Genomic DNA, 22,873 nt, shown 5'->3' on the forward strand with positions numbered 1-22,873 from the left:
AAAACAAATACCTCGCAAATCATAAAAATATATTTGTGATTATAATAGCCATTGCAATTCAAAATATTTTTGTTTAGAAATATATTAAAATAATATTTTTTTAAAAAAAATTCAATAAAAAAATTTAAAATTTTAAAAAAATGCAGTTAGATAGTGAAGTTGATGCTATAAGAACATTATATTTAAACATGCATATTAGAAAACAAAAACATATAAACATGAATATCCAAGGTATGATGGCGTCAACCTCCATAAAATTCAATATTTAAAATAATACTTAAATAAAATAATATTGTGGTATAAAGTATATATTTAAAGTGTATTTTAGAGATAATTTTTGTAATTTTTTTTAATATCACTATATTAAAATTATTGAAACATACTAGAAAAATTATCAAATTAATATTTTCTAGAGACAAATAAAAAAAACATTTAAAAGCTTAACGCATTTTCAAAACTGGAAAACATCAAAAGATACACTTAAGTAGTAGTAATGTTTGTTTTTCTTGGAAACAGCCTCACACATCGGATTGCTGTGATTCTTGACGCGTTGGAAAGGTATCTTGAAGGGCTAGATATTAGCCTCTAATGAGGATTTCAAAAAAGGAACTCCTAAAGCATGTACGTGGCTGCCAAAAAAAATCCTAAAATCTGGGCAATTTGTTTTTGACAACGGGGATCATGGAGACGTGATGAAAAAGGAGGTTGAAGATGCCTAATTTGAAAAGAGGGGCATTTGGCATAAAGAAGACGCGTGGGAGTTGCACCAGAGAAGAAAAGGGGGAAGAAAGAAAAAGGGATTTATGTAGTTTGTGGATTCAGTCATGTTTTCTCTATTAAATGGATTAATTCTTTATTATATTTGGATCATTTATTTATCTGTATTGATTTAATTGTTTTACTATAATATTGATTTAATAAAACCAGCACCAACAAATCCTATAATTTGCATTTAAAATTAAATTTTATTGTCTGTTAAATCATTGACTGATGTTCCGAGCTTTAAAGTGCATGCCATGTACAATTATATTAACTTAATACATTTAAAAGTCATAAATATTCCATCTTAATTAAGCAAACTTGATAAATCTAACTTGATAGATATAACTTAAGATATGAAGCAAAGAGTTAGCAGGGAGTGCAGATAGATGACATATCATAAAAAAAAAAATCTTAAATTTCTTAATTTTTTTTTAAAATAAATTAGAAAGGATTGAGTTTTTGTAAAACAGTTGCGTTGGGTAATTTGAGTATCAACAGAGAGAGATTTACAGGTCAAGTATTTAAATGGCATTCAAGGACTGGTTTGTGAATGCATCGATGCAAGAAGTTTATGTGATGCTTTGTCATTAGAGAATGCAACTGAACTGGAGGACATCAACATTCGAGATTGCAATAGCATGGAGAGCTCGATTTCATCTTCTTGGTTCCGCAACGCTCCATCACCATTGCCATCATATAATGGTATGTTTTCTCGTCTTAAAGAGTTTTATTGTTATGGATGTAAGAGTATGAAGAAGCTGTTCCCACTTGTGTTGCTGTCAAACCTCGTAAACCTGGAAATGATTGATGTTAGTGATTGTGAGATAATGGAGGAGATAACAGGAACAACAGATGAAGAAAGCAGTACCTCCAATTCCATCACGGAATTAATACTCCCAAAGTTGAGATTTCTGAGATTGTTTGAATTACCAGAACTAAAAAACATTTATAGTGCAAAACTAATTTGCAATTGTCTTGAAGATATTACTGTAATGTATTGTTAGAAGCTGAAGAGGATGCCAATTTGTCTTCCATTGCTTGAAAATGGCCAGCCATCTCCTCCCCCTTCTCTTAAAAACATCTATGTAAGTCCAAAAGAATGGTGGGAGACAGTAATGGAGGTGGAGCATCCACACGCAAAGGATGTCTTTTTCCCCTTTGTAAGGTTATCTTCTCAATCTATATTATAATATAATATAATATAGAATAAAGGGTAAGCATCATCTTTTATTGCTCACACTCTCAATCTCTCTTTCTACAATTCATTCTCTGCAAACACCATGTTAATTTCTTTATGTTAATTAACATCTGATTGATTGGACTCGTAAAGTGTTTATTAATATGAAATATTTCTTATTTATATCGTGTGCTTACAATTAACATAAATAACATTTTTTATTTTTTATATATTTCATTATCTTTTAAGACTATTGAACTGTCATATTTGTTTTAACTGGATAGATAAATAATTATAATTTGAAGTTTAATTAATATTATATTTTCATCCTATTGAATATTTCAAGATGAAAATCCCAAAAACAAATACTATATTGATTTATCATTAAAGTAACCTAATAAAATAATAGATCTATTCACTAGTACAAATCATCTTATATCATTAACTAGCAATAAATTATATTTTAAAAATGCATAATACAGATTAAAAAGAAAAAAAGAGAGAGAGAGAGAAGAAACTTAAAAAAAGAATAATAATCGAGTTACATGAATTGGAATTTTGAAATTTTTATAAGAATATATTTAGAATAAAATTTCATACCTCTATCTATTTTCCTTGTGGGAGGTACAAAAATTCAACTATTTTTGTAATGTTTTGAAAATTGAAAAGATTGGAAAATACAATAAAGCCCTTGGAGGCTTAAAGAGAGGGTATAAATGATTGAGGGGTAGTGTGGTAATTGACCAATGGTTAATAAATATAAATAAGAAAAAAAAAAAAAAAAGAGGGATCTGAATATTGGAAGAACAAACCGTAAGAGAGAAGGGAGGAAGAAGAAGAAGAAGAGAAAATAAGGGAAAATAAGGGGAAAAGGAGAAGAGAAGTAGAGGAAATAAGTAAAAAGGTAAGATTTATGGTTTTAAGTGTATAATATGTTAATTTCGGTTTTGATTAATTGTAGAGTTTTGAAGTTTGTATGTTGAGTTAATTGATGAATTAATTTGAAGGTTAGGAGTTGATTATTATGGGTATTTGATTAATTAGTTGATTTTGAGAGAATGAATTGAAGGATAATGATTTTGAGTTATGATTTTGTTTAAATGGTGAAAATTGTGTTAGAAATCAGGGGATAACAGTAGGTAATCTGTTGAAATTCTGGGTTTGAGGTTAAAGATGACAAAAATTCAGTTTGGTCCCTCAATTTGCGGAAATTGCAGTTTAGTCCCCAAACTTTGGAAATTTTACAGATTGGTCCCTGGGACATAAATTGAGGTTCTGAACAGAACTGAGGATGATTTAAGGGTAATATTCCAGTATAATTGATATTTTCAGTTTGGTCCTCCAAGTTGACAAATTACGATTTGACCCCTAATATTTTGATAAAATCACATTTTGGACCTTGGGGCATAATTCAAGATTCTGGACAAAGATAAGGACGAATTATGGATAAATTTCAGTATGGTTATGTATTTACAATTCGGTCCTCAATTTTGGTAAAATTACGTTTTGGTCCCTGTTTTGGAAACTTGAGAGATTAAGCCCGGTTTTATTTTATGCATTGGGATCTTTTGTTTTATTTGTTTTTGAGTATATTTCATATATTTATTGTAGGTTCTCCTAACGATCCTTAATAGGATTTTTCGGGTCTTTCGTCCGACATTCCTTTAGTTCTATATTTTCCGGGTGAGTGTAATAATCTTTAATATGCATATAATATAAATAAATATGTATGTTGAGTATACAATAAGTACAACTAGTAAATTTCTTGAATATTTATATATGTTGCTTTATTTTCCGAGTACTAATTTATTATTGAATTTTCACTCGCAATCTGTTAAAGTAAATTCTATTTGATATGATATACGTTTCTTTGATGATTATGTGAATATTTGTTATGCCTTGATATGGGACTTGTCAGTACTCCATGCTAACGGAGAATAGTTAGCCTGTGTGCACATAGTATTCTGTTACCTAGCTGGTGAGAGAGGTATCAGCCTGTGGCGATTGATCATCCCACAGTGGTCACCGACGGGTGTCATCTGGTCACCTTCGGGTGTCATCTGGTCACCTTCGGGTGTCATATGATCTCTGACATGTAATCCACTACATTATGATAATATGTTACGTTATGATAATTATATGTTACGTTATGATAATATATTACGTTATGATAACTATATGTTACGTTATGATAATATGTTTAGTAACTATATGTATATGTATATTAAGATAAATCATCTTACAACTTATTAATATCTGAAATATCTAAAATGTATATTAAATGTTATTCCCTCACTGAGTTGGTTGAACTCACCTCTCATTTTTAAATATTATTTCAGGTTCTTAGTTTCTGGGCCTTTGTTGAGTGTTTCCGCTTCTTCAGTTCTGGTCGGTATGCCTTGCTTGTTCGCGAGGTTTTCCTTTCAGTTTTGGTTTGATGTCTTAGGTGCTCCACTGTTACCTTGGTTAAATTAAATTTGGATTTTGACAATGTAATGAGTATTATGAATTATTATTTTTGTTTTAATAATTATCGTTAGGTTTCATCAGTATTTGAATAATATAATATTTCTGAATATTATGAGCCGCTGCGTATTTTTGAACAAATTGTTCTTTTGATATGTCTGTTCTGAGGCTTAGCGTAGGTGAGGTGTCCTTTCGACACCGCTCCTGCGTTGCCGGTCACGGACCCGGGATTCGGGTCGTGACAATTTTCTTTTCTCCTGATTATTAAAATTTTATTTTTAAGCGTTTCCGGTCTTTATCAAAATCCCATGCTTTTTTTGCTGTTCTTCATGGAGTTCCATTGTCGGTCCTGCTTGGCCAGCATCGGTCTCTCCTTCACTAGCCACATGCAAATCTTTGCTTTTTATTTCATCTGGCTCAACCATTTTTTGCACTCAGGATGTTTAATCTTAGGCCCTTTTTGAATTGTTCTGGCAGCGTGCTAATAGCCTACTCCAAATGGTTGCTCAGTTCGATCTCAATGCTTACAATGTTTTCAGATTTACTTGAGATCGAACAGCCTGCATATCAAATACTGACATGTATACTGCTTGCATGGTTATCAATTTCTTTAAAAGGAGTGTTAGATATATAGCTTATGATCATTTTTTTATTTTTTATTTTTTATTTTTTTTCTTAAAAAATTGTGAAAAACAATGAGGAAACTAATTTAAGGACTGGGAGACGAACTAGTTCATAAGGGTTTTTTGTTTTTTATTGGCAACTCAGAATCCAGAAGTAATTCTCCTTGATGCTTGAGAAAGATGCCTCCAGATGGGAATGAATGGACTGATTCGAAATCTTCTTCTCTTAAAAGGTAATGATGTTGGGCTGTGATGGAGATTCATCTCAACCAACAGATCCATTGTGTCTTGACCATGGAAGATATTTATTATGATCAACTCTGTGCTCCATCGCTAAACAAAGATGTCATTATGTGTGATGTGCAGAACATGGTGGAATTGAAAGACGTATTGGTCTAAATATTTCTAATGAAGATGAGGAGCTGCATATTTCTAATGATTTTTGGGTTTTTTTTTTTTATATATTTTTCATGTGTTTACATTTTCTTTCCAGCTTCTTCGAAGTTTCAACATTGGGGTGGGTGCACACGTTAACTTTTCATATCTTATAATATAATATGGAGAAGTGGTGGTTTTTTTATAAACAAATATTGAGAAATGGAGAAACAGACGACCATACAAATAAGAGTCGGGAGGCCGAATGTATTGGGGCAGCCACCTCTCAGTTTATAAAAAAGCATAAGCGTGTGCTCCTCTTCTCGGTCAACAATCAAAACTATTTTCTTTCTTAAACCTTACGCAGCATGGGCCACTTTTCTTGGCTTTTTGCTCAGATGATTTTTGTGTTATAGCTTTTTGTTATTATTATTATTATTTCAGAAAACTATCCTTAATTGGAAAATAAAATGGAGTTGCTCGCCTCGCAACATTTAATCACCTTTTGAAAGTTTAATTATAATTATTTTTTTAAAATATTTTTTATTTAAAAATATATAAAAATAATATATTTTTTTATTTTTTAAATATTATATTTTATATCAACACATTAAAATAATTTAAAAACAATAAACATGTAATCCTCATAGGGCTTAAGTCTAATCAAATTCACTAATCAATAAAGAAAATTATCATAAGTTGGTGTTGTAACAATATTTTTTTATTTTTTTAAAATTATTTTTATATCAACATATCAATTAAAATAATATATAAATATATATATATATAAAATTTAACCGATACCCATTTAAAACGAAATGGCAAACTGGGATTAAGCAACACTGAATTAATCAAATAGTTTATTGGATAGTGATAATTTTGTTGGGCCACAGAATTAGGTCACTGAACAACTTTTTAGTAAATAATTAGTTACTATGCTCTTATCCACACAATCCTTCATCACCATCCAATCCCATCACTGGAAAACTTATCCTCTTTGATCTCAGTGCCCTTTTGTCATCTCCATATATATGCTTTTATCCCTTTTCCTTTGTATTTTGTCGTTTGTGTCTCTGTCTACTGGCTTAAGGGTGTTTAGTAATTCTACATACGGTTTTTTAAAAATTATTTTCTAGCCCAGCAGTGGTTCCACTAGCCTTAGCCTCATGTTTCTTCAATCTTCTGCTGCTGTGATTATTAAAGCCTATGCTACCTTGGAATTGAATTTCCAAGGTATGATGGCGTCAACCTCCATAAAATTCAATATTTAAAATAAAAATAAACTTCAATATTTCCAAGGTAGGGTTTAATTGAATAATTAATTAATTCACAAAGGATTTTATTTTATTTTTAGTGACAACTAATTTCATCAAACACCAATAACCTGATTTTTTTTTTTTGATTAACGTGGGTGTCCGGGCCAGCTTGCGCGCACCTCGACTAATCCCACGGGCCCTGAAGTTAACGACCATGTAAGTCTCCCGTGGCCATCATATAAGCAACCTAACTTAGGGTTTGAACAATAACCAGATTTTTTGATCATAGGAGTTTGAGACATGGCACATGCTACAATAATGTTGGGACCACAGTCACACTCTAACAATAATGTTTGGACCATTTAAGATTGTACCCTACTACTTCACTCGAACTTTATTTTGTATTTATAATAAGGAAAAAGCATGATTGGGTTGAAAACCTTTTTATGCTCGGTCGAAGGCTTTTGGGACTATGTTTTCATTACATATTGTGGTATAAAGTATATATTAAAAGTGTATTTTAGAGATAATTTTTGTAATTTTTTTTTAATTTTTAATATCAGCATATTAAAATTATTGAAACATACTAGAAAAATTATCAAATTAATATTTTCTAGAGACAAATAAAAAACTACATTTAAAAGCTTAAGCGCATTTTCAAAACCGGAAAACATCAAAAGATACACTTAAAGTAGTAGTAATGTTCGTTTTTCTTGGAAACAGCCTCCACACACTTTAGTATTTTAATCATAACTTTCCACTTACACATCGGATTGCTGTGATTCTTGACGCGTTGGAAAGGTATCTTGAAGGGCTAGATATTAGCCTCTAATGAGGATTTCAAAAAAGGAACTCCTAAAGCATGTACGTGGCTGCCAAAAAAAAGTCCTAAAATCTAGGCAATTTGTTTGTGACAACGGGGATAATGGAGACGTGATGAAAAAGGAGGTTGAAGATGCCTAATTTGAAAAGAGGGGCATTTGGCATAAAGAAGACGCGTGGGAGTTGCACCAGAGAAGAAAAGGGGGAAGAAAGAAAAAGGGATTTATGTAGTTTGTGGATTCAGTCATGTTTTCTCTATTAAATGGATTAATTCTTTATTATATTTGGATCATTTATTTATCTGTATTGATTTAATTGTTTTACTATAATATTGATTTAATAAAACCAGCACCAACAAATCCTATAATTTGCATTTAAAATTAAATTTTATTGTCTGTTAAATCATTGACTGATGTTCCGAGCTTTAAAGTGCATGCCATGTACAATTATATTAACTTAATACATTTAAAAGTCATAAATATTCCATCTTAATTAAGCAAACTTGATAAATCTAACTTGATAGATATAACTTAAGATATGAAGCAAAGAGTTAGCAGGGAGTGCAGATAGATGACATATCATAAAAAAAAAATCTTAATTTTCTTAATTTTTTTTAAAAATAAATTAGGAAGGATTGAGTTTTTGTAAAACAGTTGCGTTGGGTAATTTGAGTATAAACAGAGAGAGATTTTCAAGTCAAGTACTTAAATGGCATTCAAGAACTGATTTGTGAATGCATCGATCCAAGAAGTTTATGTGATGTTTTGTCATTAGAGAATGCAACTGAACTAGAGCGCATCAGCATTCAGGAATGCTATAACATGGAGAGCTTGGTTTCATCTTCTTGGTTCTGCTCTGCTCCACCACGATTGCCACCATATAATGGTATGTTTTCTGGTCTTAAAGAGTTTTATTGTTATGGATGTAAGAGTATGAAGAAGCTGTTCCCACTTGTGTTGCTGTCAAACCTCGTAAACCTGGAAATGATTGATGCTAGTGATTGTGAGATAATGGAGGAGATAACAGGAATAACAGATGAAGAAAGCAGTACCTCCAATTCCATCACGGAATTAATACTCCCAAAAAAATAAGAGTCGGCAGGCCGAATGTATTGGGGCAGCCACCTCTCTGTTTAAAGTTAAAAAAAGAAAAGAAAAGAAGATGTATAAGCACTTATATTATTTATTAATTATACATGATATATTTTCACAGCAAAGAATATTGTAAAGTTAAATACGTACACGTAGAACTTCACGAGATGGGGTATGCTTCTTTCTCATTTTCATGTGTTTACATTTTCTTGGCAGCTTCTTCGAAGTGTGAACATGGGGGCGGGTCCACACGTTAACTTTCTATATCTTATAATGTAATATGTTTGGGTTGCTTCCTGGCAACTTCCTTCCTATCAAACAATACGTTAATTAATTATTATTATTGAGGCGACCTTACTAATAAATAGTATTATTGAGGCGACCTTGCTGCTTAACATTCTCTTCCACATCTCATCTCATTATAGAATTCCCTATTTTCCTTTCCACATCTCATGATCAGTGCGAACTAGATTTATGTATGCTGCAACTTTATTATTTTTCTAAACCATATATTCTTCTGTGATCTGTGATTTCTCTTCCTTTTCTTTTGGCTGAATACTGCTCAAGCAAACCAGCACTTGAATCCTGTTGGTAAATTATTATGTAAGTATGGTTTGAATCTTTAAAGGAATCCATGATAAATAAATTGATCTTTTTCTCGGATTTTATAATCCATGCCTTGTGGAGAGAGTTCATACTAAATCAATACTGAATTCATTGTTTTCGTCTTTTCAAGATTCTTTGCCGTTTTTAACTCCTTATTTTAGATTCACCCTTTTCTTTTCCAATTAATGGGACTGCCATTCATTTTTATTCAGTATTTTTCAACTTTTTTTTTTCTTACAATGATTCAATGAATTAACTTGATCGCTAATTACCTTTCAATAAACAAAATAAGAATAATTAAAAAAGAATAAATAGGAGTTGAAAGAGGTTTGTTTAACAGTAAACAATGAATCTTGCATTTGTTTTGCTCCCCAAATTATGAATAAAGAGGAGTTGAAAGAGGTTTTTGTTCACCCCGTCAAAACAATCAGCTCTTCTACCTTCAACAGTTATTCTGCATCTTTCTATCTATCATAAAAAGAATTTGAGTATGATAATTTATCTTAAAAGACAAAGGATTAAATCATTAACAACAACATTTATATTTCATATTTTTCATCCGAATTTCTTTAACCAACAAGTAAGTCATATATATGTTCTTTTCTGATCTGTGCTTTCTGTTCTTTTTAGACCTCAGTTTTTTTGTCTTTTCTGATCTTTTCTGGTCAGATGGAAGGGTTCCAACCATCTTTTATGGAGGAGGTTGACAACTTTGAATCACTACTGTCTGAGCTTGAGTTTCTCTCGTAGGTCATTTTTAAGCATATTTTATCAGAAGATGATTGCTTGCAATTTAGTTATTCTTCGGTTTATCCTATTATTGCCAAAAAACAATATAATGTCGTCACTGTCCATGGAAGCAGGCCGCCACCGGAGGTTCCAGTCAACCAAAGCTCCATATCATGCAATGATCAAGGTGGACAGAACAATGTGATCAACAATAGTATTCAACAAACAACTCCGTTTCCAACTTCCTTTCCAGAAACAATGGTGAGTGCTCCAATTTGCTAAAATGTGCATTGAATTAGCAAGTGTTTGTATTATGCAAAAAGTTTTATGTTTAGTGTATCGATCTCGAGCATCTTCAAATTGTTTACTGTTAAACAAACAGACAACAATTGGGAGATTTAGACATTTTTTATGATATTTTTTTATCATTAAGTTTTATATAAAATTGGGCTCAAACTCCATCAAGGCATCATAATTCCTTTATTCATCAACCTCAGCCGGGATTTACAATTTATTAATTTTAGGCTGGTTATAATTCAGCTTTAATTTATTAATTTTTATTCTATTTTTTTATAAGATTAACATGATTTATAATTTTGTTAAAATAACTCAAATTACACTAGTTTTTAGGTTTGGTGGGATATTTTTTTGTTTATTAATTAAAAAAAAACTAAAAGTTGTAAGAGAATAACTATTCAACCACACTCATTTCATTATGGATTACAATAGTAATCGATAATGTTTTGCCTTTTCTATTTTTTTTTTCTTTTCTTTCCTTTTTATTATTATTTTTTAAAAAACTTTTTTTTGTCTATTTCATATCTGGGCCAAATTAGCATGCATATATATATATATATATATATATATATATATATATATATATATAGGGTTGATATTTAATTTTACAGTTATCTATTTTTGTTATGATATTATTAAATAAAAATAATTTTAAAAAACATTATAATTCTAGTTAAGTCCATAATCTGGTTCATGGGTTTGATGTGCTAGCCCAAATTACCTGATTCACAAGTTTGAACAGGTTTACCCATTGATCGAATATGTTTTTTTTTTCTGTTTTTTTTTTTATTTATTTAATTTTTCAATTTTGTCTTTCAATATTAGATTGATTTGGAAATAGACTAAATGATTTATTTATGTTTGCTTTCTATAGGGTTATCAAAATCTTAAAATAAATATTTATTTTAGGATGATAACATCTATTTTTATCATATAATTAAATAAAAAAAGTTTATAAAAAATGACCAAACCCAATAGAATCCATGACCCACGTCGCGAGGGACTGAGATCGATCAAATCTGTCATTGTTTCAATATTTGTTTTTTAAAAAAGTTGTCTAGAAGTTTTTTTTTTTAAAGCTAAGCCATGTTTTTACTAGTTTTCTAAGTTGTATTTGGATATTGATCGATTTAAACTGAGTTAATTCCCATATAATTTAATTAAAAATTTAAATTAAATAAAAAGTTAGGTTAGAAGATTTTAATATTAACTCTCCTGACGAGTTTTAATAATATCGCCAACAAACTTTCTTCACTCTTAACATTTTATTTTTTATATTTAAAAAAAATTAATTCAAACATGGAAAAACACTGGCCAAAAAAACTAGGACATATTATTGAGTGTAGGTTTTTGTTTATTAAAAGTAAGGATGGAGTCTTTGACTGCATGTAATGGCATCGACTGAAAACCTTTAATCACATGCTATTAATCACATATTTAATCTGTTATTGTTAGAGCACATGCTTTTCAAACACTTTGAATTTTTTTCTTTTTAAATTATCATTTTTTTTATTAAAAATAAGTTTTAAAAAATAAAAATCATTATTTTAAATAAAAAATATTTTAAAAAAGATAAGTATATTATTGTTTCTCATATTCATGTGTTTACATTTTCTAGGCATCTTCTTCTAAGCTTCATAATTGGGTAGGTAAAGTAGTGTTTTTAACTCCTTATTTTAGATTCACCCTTTTCTTTTCCAATTAATGGGACTGCCATATATATATATACTTTTTTTTTTCTTTGCTATGTGCTTTCTGTTCTTTTTTCACCTCAGCATGTACTAATCATCTTGTACTTTTGGTCAGATGGAAGGGTTCCCACCATCTTCTATGGATGATGATATTTTCGATCTTCAATCACCACTTCTCTCGTACGTCATTCTTAAGTATATTTTATCAGAAGATGATTGCTTGCAATTTAGTTACTTCAGTTTATCATTATTCCATGGAAGCAGGCCGGCACCGGAGGTTCCAGTCAACCAAGGCTCCATATCATGCAATGGACAGAACAATGTGATCAACGATAGTATTCAACAAACAACTCAGTTTCCAACTTCATTTCCTGAAACCATGGTGAGTACTCATGCTTACTCCAATTTGCTACAATGTCCATTGAATTAGGCATCATAATTCCTTTATTCATCAACCTCAGACGGGACATGGTTATTTGACACGGAACGCAACCACATCACAACATGGTGAATTCAATCAATCTGGACCTTCTTCTCCTTCTCCCTGGTATCCAATTTTTCATGTTTAGTATATTCTGAAAAAAAAAATAAAAAAATTTCAACCATTATTTAACTTCTTCTTCTTCCTCTTGTTGTTGTACTTATCAGTGAATTCATTATGTTTGAATATAGGTATCAGCCTAATCATAATTTATTTGATCCTCAATGTGCCAATCCTTTGAGGTAAGCTAAAATGATATCAAATACTTAGTGGATTAATAGCAAAGAATTATGCATATGTATAAAGAAACATCATAGCTTGAACATGAACCGAACTAGATAATCATAAGTTTGTAATGCTTCATAATGCTTGCGAATGATTTTGGATTCAGGATTCAATTTCTTTCTAATCAAGGACAAGACGATCAAGCCGCTGTAATTCCTGACATAGACAATATGCAAAAAGAGAACTTCGTGCCTCAAAACTCTGGCAACTCTACAAGGTACTGATTGACTTCTAGCTGTTGTGTTTTAACACGGTATTAACACCTTTTTGATAATTAGATACACCATTGATATTTACTGCTTAAGAGAGGCTACCAAATATTGAAAGGTTTCATAATATGATCACTTCATTTTTATAATTAGATACACCATTGATTTTTGGTTTTATAATATGATCACTTCATTTTTATACAGGTCACAGATGGATAACGTCCAAGTCCGAGGATTGCAAAATCAAACTGCTAGGACAAATGCCTCAAATCCTGGCCTTGACACTTCCTTGCAAAGTCAAATTAGGGGTTTAAATACTCAACACGTAAGAATTCTAACTAAATTATCGTCGTTTTTTTCCCTTATGATTGTGGTATAAACTAACTATCATTTTTAATAGCAAAATAAGGGTAACAGCACTGAAGTAGTTTCTCATCCATCCAGATATGATTTTTATTCTTTATTGACCCCCCCTTTTTTTTTCTATAGGTTGAAATGGTTGGATCAAATGATCCATTTTGGAATTATGTTGAAAAGAGGGGTGAAATGGTTGGATCATTAATCAAAACAATACTGAAGTGTAAGTTTTGTCCACATACGTATGCCATTACAACTTCCATTTCAAGGATCAAATGGCATTTATCAGGAGAGAGAGGGCATGGTGTTGACATTTGTCGTGGGGTGACTCCAGAAGTTAAAAAAGAAGCCTTTCTAGCTATGTGTGGTGGCAACAAAAGACATAAAAGCACAGCAAGTTCAGTCAATGTTAATGACTGTGGAATTTCAACTTGTCCACAAGAACAAAACATTGAGATTGAAAATATGGGAGGAGGAATTGTAAGGGTACAAAGAGAAGTTCAGGTTGTAGAACCTGGAGTAGGGGAAGAGAGGATTACTTCACATGCAATAGCAGGAAACGACGTAGTAAGCATGACCAGAATGAGAGCACAAGAAGATGGAGTTTCTGAAGGGGCACTGGAGAGCAGACCGAGGACAGAACCAGTGGATCGATCCTTGGAACAAAGCAATGCAGTACTTGGCAATTTGGCAGGGGCTGCTGGAAGGATACAAGTGGGAGTTCAGGGGGTGCTGGAACAAGGTGCCGGGGAAGAGAGAATGAATCGGGTTAGTGTGAGGACAGAACCAGTGGAGGAGGATGTGGAGAATAGTCGAAGATCAGTGCAGGTTGGTGCTGGAGCTAGATCATCTGAAAGTCTGAAATACAACACAAGTGAGACTAGAGGAGTTCCATTACCTACTAGCTCTACAAAGCCAGTGGGTCAAGCATATGAAGAGAATACGAAGATGATATGGTATTTGTTAATGCATGGGGAAGTCTCAACCATTGGCATTTATGGGATGGGGGGAGTTGGTAAATCCACAATACTGCAACATATCCATAATGAGCTTCTACAAAGACCAGATATTTGTGATAATGTTTGGTGGGTGACTGTGTCTCAAGATTTCAGCATTAATAGATTGCAGAATCTTATTGCTGAACATCTTCATCTAGATCTTTCAAGAACAAATGATGAACTGCACAGAGCTGCCAAATTGTCAGAAGAACTAAGAAAGAAACAAAAATGGATTCTCATTTTAGATGATTTGTGGAACAATTTTGAGCTACACAAAGTGGGAATTCCTGAAAAGTTGGAAGGATGCAAGCTGATTATGACAACTCGATCAGAAACGGTTTGTCATCAGATGACTTGCCAGCGCAAAATCAAAGTGAAGCCACTTTCTAATGGAGAAGCTTGGACTTTGTTCATGGAGAAGCTTCAACGTGATGTAGCACTTTCACCAGAAGTGGAAGGAATTGCGAAAGCTGTTGCAAGGGAATGTGCTGGTTTGCCATTGGGAATTATTACAGTGGCAGGAAGCTTGAGGGGAGTGAATGACCTACATGAGTGGAGAAATACAGTGAACAAATTGAGAGAATCAGAATTTAGGGACAATGAAGTATTCAAGTTATTGAGGTTTAGTTATGATCGGTTAGGTGATTTTAGCACTACAACAATGTCTCTTGTACTGTGCATTATTTCCTGAAGATCATGAGATTGAAAGGGAGGAGTTGATAGGTTATTTGATCGATGAGGGAATAATTAAAGGAAAGAGGAGCAGGGGAGATGCATTTGATGAGGGCCACACGATGCTTAATCGACTTGAAAATGTCTGCCTATTGGAAAGTGCTAAAATGAAGTATGATGATATTAGATGTGTCAAGATGCATGACTTGATTAGGGACATGGCCATCCGAATACTGCTAGAGAACTCTCAAGGCATGGTCAAAGCAGGTGCACAATTAAAAGAGTTGCCAGATGCAGAGGAGTGGACGGAGAATCTGACGAGAGTTTCACTAATGGCAAACAAGATCGAAGAAATTCCTTCCAGCCATTCACCTAGGTGTCCCTATCTATCAACTCTATTGCTATGTCAAAATGATTGGTTGGGATTTATTGCGGATTCATTTTTCAAGCAATTGCATGGGCTCAAGGTCCTCGATCTGTCTTGGACAGGTATTGAAAACTTGCCAGACTCTGTCTCTGATTTGGTGAGTCTCACTGTGTTATTGCTCAATGATTGTCGGAAGTTAAGATATGTTCCATCATTAAAGAAGCTCACGGCACTGAAGAGGTTGAATCTCTCTCATACTACTCTTGAAAAGATGCCGCAAGGAATGGAATGCCTAACCAGCCTGAGGTATCTTAGAATGAATGGATGTGGTGGAAAGGAGTTTCCTAGTGGGATATTACCAAAACTCTCTCACCTGCAAATCTTTGTACTAGAAGAGCTTGTGTGGCCCAATTATGCTCCAATAACAGTTAGGGGAAAGGAAGTAGGATCCTTGAGAAATTTAGAAACTTTGGAATGCCATTTCGAAGGTTTTTCCGACTTCGTGGAGTATCTCAGATCTCGGGATGGGATCCTATCATTAAGCACATGCAAGATTTTAGTAGGAGAGGTGGGTATATATTTTCAGCAATACATTAAAGAATTTCCAAGTAAAACAGTTGGGTTGGGTTGTTTGAGTATCAACAGAGATAGAGATTTTCAGGTCAAGTTCTTAAATGGCATTCAAGGACTGATTTGTACATGCATCGATCCAAGAAGTTTATGTGATGTTTTGTCATTAGAGAATGCAACTGAACTGGAGCGCATCACCATTCGAGAATGCTATAACATGGAGAGCTTGGTTTCATCTTTTTGGTTCTGCTCTGCTCCACCACCATTGCCATCATGTAACGGTACGTTTTCTGGTCTTAAAGAGTTTTCTTGTTATAGATGTAACAATATGAAGAATCTGTTCCCACTTGTGTTGCTGCCAAACCTCGTAAACCTGAAAGGGATTAAAGTGACGTTTTGTAAGAAAATGGAGAAACTGATTTGTAATTCTCTTGAAGAAAGCAGCACCTCCAATTCCATCACGGAAGTCATTCTCCCAAAGTTAATAACTCTGGAATTGGTTGGCTTACCAGAACTGAAAAGCATTTGCAGTGCAAAACTGATTTGTAATTCTCTTGAAGATATTACTTTAATGGGTTGTGAGAAGTTGAAGAGGATGCCAATTTGTCTTCCGTTGCTTGAAAATGGGCAGCCATCTCCTCCCCCTTCTCTTGAAGAAATCAAAGTATATCCAAGATACTGGTGGGAGACAGTAGTGGAGTGGGAGCATCCTAATGCAAAGGATGTCCTTCGTCCCTTTGTAGAGTTTGAAGATTTAAAATGGTAATTGATTGTAAGCTTAAATTTGCTCATATTCAATAATATTCAATTCTTTCAATCATTTTCGATATGATTGATGAAAATAGTCCTTTAAATCAACAAGGATATTCTTATTAGTTAATATTGAAATAATCCTTCATCCCTTTGTACCTTTTTTTTAACTGGATAGATAAATAATTATAATTTGAAGTTTGATTAATATTATATTTTCATCCTTATCAAGTTTCTCCAAGATGAAAATCCAAAAAATAAAAAAATAATATATTGATTTATCATTAAAGTAACCTAATAAAATAATAAATCTATTCACTATTATAAATCTACACACATTTTTAAAGTGTCTAAGAAAGAGTATGAATATGGCAGTTTTGGTTTCTAAACTGAAACTGCCGTATTCATAAACATATTTTTTTAAATAAGTGAAACTTCTAAGACCAAATTTAATATTAAAACTAGAAAGTAGCATAACCTGAAAATACTATATTGATTTTTTTCTTTTTTTTCCTCAATGGAACTGTAAAACCTCTGGGCCAAAAAATATTATTGTTTCTCATATTCATGTGTTCACATTTTTCTAGGCATCTTCTTCTAAGCTTCATAACTGGGGTGGTCCACGCGTTAACTTCTTATATATATATATATATATTTTATTAACGTGGGTGTCCGGGCCAGCTTGCGTGCACCTCGACTAATCCACGGGCCCTGAAGTTAACGACCATGTAAGTCTTCAGTGGCCATCATATGACCAACCTAGGGTTTGAACCTGAGACCACAGAGGGAGCAAACCTCTTGGTCCCAAGCTTTGACCACTGGGCCACCACCTAGATGGTTAACTTCTTATATATATTGTTTGTAGGTAAGCGGCGGGTTCCTTCTTAGCAACTCCTTATGTGATTTCTTTGATATATTTTTTTTCTCTTATTTTTTAATATTAGATTGGTTTGGAAATAGACAACATGATTTATTTTTATTTGGTTTTTATAAAATTATCACAATCTTAAATAAATCTTTATTTTAGAAATGATACTCAATTTTATGAGCATTTATTTTTATCTTATAATTAAATAAAAAAAATTATAAAAAATTACTAAACCCAATAGAATTCATGACCCAGGTCACGAGAGACCGGGATCGATCAAATCTATCATTGATTTAATATTTTTTTAAAAGTTATTGTTTAGAGTTTTTTTTTTAAAGCTAAGCCATACTTTACAGACTTTCAAATTATATTTAGATATTAATTGATTTAAATTAAATTAATTTCCATATAATTTAATTAATAACTTAAATTAAATAAAAAAAATTAGAATTAAAAGATTTTAATATCAACTCCCCTAACCAGATTTAATAATATCGCCAAGAAACTTTCTTCGCTCTTAACATTTTATTTTTTATATTTTTTAAAAACTAGGATATATTATTGAGTGTAGGTCTTGTTTATTAAAAGTAAGGATGGAGTCTTTGACTGCATGTAATGGCATCGACTGAAAACCTTTAATCACATGCTATTAATCACATATTTAATCTGTTATTGTTAGAGCACATGCTTTTCAAAAACTTTGATTTTTTTTTCTTTTTAAATTATTATTTTTTTATTAAAAATAAATTTTAAAAAATAAAAAAATTATTGTAAATAAAAAATATTTTAAAAAGCAAAGTATATTATTATTTCTCATATTCATGTGTTTACATTTTCTAGGCATCTTCTTCTAAGATGGTGTTTGGCTACGCGGCTGCGGCTACATTTTAATTAAAACTAAAACGCAGTTGGCAGTCATTTGGTAATGAAAAAAACTGAGTTACTGTTTATGAGTCCCACATGTTTTTTACGTTCGGACCGCAGGTAATGAAAAGCAATAAATTCATGCTTTTTATGTACTGTGCATGCTAATTGCACTGTTCATCGAACAGTGCAATCAGCAAGAACAGTGCACACTAATGCAGTGTTAACGTTTTTTTTTCTTTCTTTTTGTTTTTTTTAAGTGTATTAAATTTTTTAACATTTTTATTTTTTTTAAAAAAAAAAAACACTAGTTAAACAGTGCACACTAATGCACGGTTCACGTTTTTTTTTTTGGTGTATTAAATTTTTTAACATTTTTATTTTTTTAAAAAAACACTAATTTAAAGTGAATTAAATTCACTCGCACTGTAATGTGAACAATTTTTTTTTCTTGAAAAACTAGTATAGAGTGAATTAAATTCACTCGCACTGTAATATCAATTTTATACCTGATAATATTTTATCTACGCTAAAAAAATTATGAAAACTGTAATTCTTATCAGATGAATTTTGTACGTAATGGAATTATAAATAGTTTAATGGAATAATAAAAAATATTTTATATAAAGTATTTTTTTATTTCATGATGTAATATGAGGTAATTTTTATTTCATGATGTAATATGAGTAATTAATTCTACAATATTTAAATTTAAAACCATCAATATTAATATATATTTTTTAAAATTATTTTATAACCTCAATTTCAAAAGCATTCTTAACCAAACATATTAATTTGAGTATCATCGGAGATAGAGATTTTCAGGTCAAGTTCTTAAATGGCATTCAAGGACTGATTTGTGAATGCATCGATGCAAGAAGTTTATGTGATGTTTTGTCATTAGAGAATGCAAATGAACTGGAGCGCATCAGCATTCGGGAATGCGATAACATGGAGAGCTTGGTTTCATCTTCTTGGTTCTGCTCTGCTCCACCACGATTGCCATCATGTAACGGTACGTTTTCTGGTCTTAAAGTGTTCTTTTGTCATGGCTGTAAAAGTATGAAGAAGCTGTTCCCGCTTGTGTTGCTGCCAAACCTCGTAAACCTGGAAAGGATTGAAGTGAGTTTCTGTTACAAAATGGAGGAGATAATAGGAGCAACAGATGAAGAAAGCAGCACCTCCAATTCCATCATGGAAGTCATTCTCCCAAAGTTAATAACTCTGGAATTGGTTTGCTTACCAGAACTGAAAAGCATTTACAGTGCAAAACTGATTTGTAATTCTCTTGAAAAAATTAATGTATACCGTTGTCAGAAGCTGAAGAGGATGCCAATTTGTCTTCCGTTGCTTGAAAATGGCCAGCCATCTCCTCCCCCATCTCTTAAAGAAATCTTAGCATGTCCAAGACAATGGTGGGAGACAGTAGTGGAGTGGGAGCATCCTAATGCAAAGGATGTCCTTCGTCCCTTTGTAAAGTAATATAATATAGTGTGCTTACAATTACATAAATAACATTTTTCTTTTTTTATTATTTCATTAAAGACCACTGAATTGTCATTTTTTTTTTTAATTCGATAGATAAACAATTATAATTCTAAGTTTGATTAATATTTTATTTTCATCCTATTGAGTTTCCCCAAGATGAAAATCCAAAAAATAAAAATTAAATACTATATTGATTTATCATTAAAGTAACCTAATAAAATAATAAATCTGTTCACTATTGTAAATCATCACTGAAAGTATTCTTCTACACACATTTTTAAAATGTCTAAGAGAGCGTATGAATATGGCAGTTTTGGTTTCTAAACCTGAAACTGCCATATTCATAAACACATTTTTTAAATACTAAATTTAATACTAAAACTAGAAAGTAGCATATGCGTGATTTTTAAAATTCTGATTCCTATAATTATTATCTTTTTTTATTTTTTAATTATAATCTAAAATTTTATTGTGTTTACCTTTGGGTCACGAATTTAAGATGAAAGCACACAAAAAAGGAACTGCTAAAGTAGACGATTTCAAAAAAGGAACTGCTAAAGCCTAAATTTTAGGCAATTTGTTTTTGACACAACGGGGATCATGGAGACGTGACGAAATATAATTTTAAAATTTAAAATAATTTAAAATAATTAAGATTAAATAATTTTTTAACTTAAAACAATTCAATTTCAATAAAAATATCAAAATATCATGAAATTAAAATGTTTTAACACTAATATTTTAAGTATAAAGATAGATCAATGTTATCAAGGCTAATAAGATCTAAAACTTCTATTTTTTTTGCTTAAATTCCTACAAAGTATAAACTTGAAAAAAAATAACATCAATATAAACCATATATATTAATAATAAATCTAATTTTAAAAAATTAATATCATAGTTAATAAAAATAGTAATGAAAAAGAGTTTTTTATACTTTAATGGTTTAATTAATTAATTGAACTAGTTCAATTTGATTCAATGTCTTTGGTTATGATATTTTTTTTTAATAAAAAACTAAAGCATGAACATTTCCTGCTACGCTGTCAAAATCACTCTAAAAGTAGTAATGTTTTCTAATCACAACTTTTCACTCACATGTCATATTGCTGCGATTCTTGACGCGTTACCCTTGTTTGGGAATACTTGTGTTTTTAAAAATTTTGATTTTTTTTAAATAAATTATTTATATTTTTAAATTATTTTAATGTAGTGATTGTAAAAAAAAAATTTAAGAGATAAAAATATTATTTTTATATATTTTTAAATGGCTGCCAAAGAAGTCCTAAAATTTAGGTTATTAATGAAAACGTGTGGGACACGGGGACCATGGGACGTGATGAAAAAGCAGGTTTAAAAGTTGGGCTGCCCATAAAGAAGACGGGAATTCCACCAGAGAAAAAAAAAACAAGAAAAACTAAGAACGAATAAGAAGCTCATGAATAGTTAAGAGACGTATTCACACCCATTTCATTGTAAATTATAATAAGTAATCCAATGTGTTTTGTTTTTTTTTTTTTAAATTATTTTTGTTTATTTAACATTGGGTGATTTAAAATTTAACTTTATAATTTATTTATTTTTATTTTATATTTTTATAAAGTTAACATGTTTTTATATTAGTTTACTAGTTTAATGAAGTATTTTTTTGCTTATTAATTTTTTTAAAAAAAGCTAAACGGTGTGGGAGAACAACTATTCACCCACACCCATTGTATTATAGATTATAATAATAATTTATAGTGTTTTGCTTCTTCTTCTCTCTTTTTTTCTTTTCCTTTCCTTTTTTTGGTTATTAATTTTTTTTCTATTTCATATTTGAGTTGGTTTAGAATTTAGTTTTATAATTGATTTTATTTTTCTTTGTATGATGTTATCGCGGTCTAAAAATATATATATTATTATTGGGCTGATGTTTAATTTTATAATTATCTATTTGTATTATCATATTGTTAAATAAGAATTTTTTAAAAAAAAAATATAATCCTACTGGAGTCCATAACCTTGTTTATGAGTTTGATTTATTAGCCCAAGTTACCTGATTTACAGGTTTACTCACTGATCGAATATGTTTTTTTATTTTTTTAATTGATTTTTTTTTTTTATTTTGACCTTCAATATCAGATTGATTTAGAAATAGACTACATGATTTATTTATTTATTTTATTTTTAATGCTAATACATTAAAATTAAAAAAACATTAAAAAAATCTATTTATCTTTTTTGAAAAAACAACTAAAAACAAAAGCAATCACCTGCTCTTAATTAATCACATATTTATTATTATTTTTTTATTAATTTTTTTTTAAAAAATAAAAAACATTTTAAAAAGGAAAGGATGTAATTGTTTCCAATATTCACGTGTTTACATTTTCTAGGCATCTTCTTCCAAGCTTCATAATTGGGGTGGTCCACACGTTTAACTTCCTAGCAATATTTATACCTTTTTGATAATTAGACACACCATTGAATTTTGGTTTTATAATATGATGACGTCATGTTTATCATGATAAGTCAAAACAATTATATTGATTTAATACATATAAAAGTCATAAATATTTCATTTTAAATTAAGCTAGATATAACTTAAGATATGAGAAAAAGAGTTAGCAGGGAGTGGTGAAGATAGAAGACCTGATATTTGACTCATCAACTAGGCAGAGAGTAACGACATACGCCCTTTTAATATCAAAAGCTAAATTAGTATTCTTTGAGGTTACTTAAATTAAATATTGGTACATAGCTTTTATTCATTTATTCCTAAATATTGACCTTAAGAATGATAAATGGGGTGTTATAGTTAATTTTTAATATAAAAGATTTATAGGTATTGTTTGATATGTCATTTTGATTTTCTTTCTAAAACCAAATTTTAAAATAGACACATAAAATTTATTGGTTTGGATTAAAAGTTTAACTATTTGATAATCTTAAATTTTTAATACTAGGAAGCTCGCCACATATATGTCACAAGCAATTATTTGGTTGAATAATATATATATATATAAATCAAGAAGTTTACTAAACTTATTATTCTGTAAATTTGGTTTCTGAGTGTTGAGTATTTTA

The 22,873-nt window shown here is 30.9% G+C and overlaps 2 protein-coding genes and 1 long non-coding RNA gene across 3 annotated transcripts; all 3 read left to right on the plus strand.

The window, feature by feature from the left end:
• The first annotated feature begins 2,589 nt into the window (after nt 1-2,589).
• Nucleotides 2,590-4,904, plus strand: LOC140955179 (uncharacterized). The gene is made up of 3 exons (XR_012168943.1): nt 2,590-2,843; nt 3,551-3,622; nt 4,279-4,904. It is a non-coding gene; the product is annotated as an uncharacterized lncRNA (long non-coding RNA).
• Nucleotides 4,905-12,512: 7,608 nt separating this feature from the next.
• Nucleotides 12,513-16,633, plus strand: LOC118041000 (probable disease resistance protein At4g27220). The gene is given in 5 exon segments (XM_073406924.1): nt 12,513-12,618; nt 12,768-12,878; nt 13,075-13,195; nt 13,360-14,877; nt 14,879-16,633. Coding segments are annotated over 5 exon segments (3,537 nt in total). The 5' UTR covers nt 12,513-12,553; the 3' UTR covers nt 16,601-16,633.
• A 1,412-nt stretch (nt 16,634-18,045) lies between these two features.
• LOC118040983 (disease resistance protein RPS5-like) lies at nt 18,046-19,879 on the plus strand. The gene is made up of 2 exons (XM_035048072.2): nt 18,046-18,064; nt 19,128-19,879. Exons 1-2 carry the CDS (start codon nt 18,046-18,048, stop codon nt 19,796-19,798), a joined length of 690 nt encoding a protein of 229 aa, XP_034903963.2. The 3' UTR covers nt 19,799-19,879.
• Nucleotides 19,880-22,873: the final 2,994 nt, after the last annotated feature.

Source organism: Populus alba, chromosome 19, assembly GCF_005239225.2.
Source record: "Populus alba chromosome 19, ASM523922v2, whole genome shotgun sequence".
Lineage (NCBI taxonomy): Eukaryota > Viridiplantae > Streptophyta > Magnoliopsida > Malpighiales > Salicaceae > Populus > Populus alba.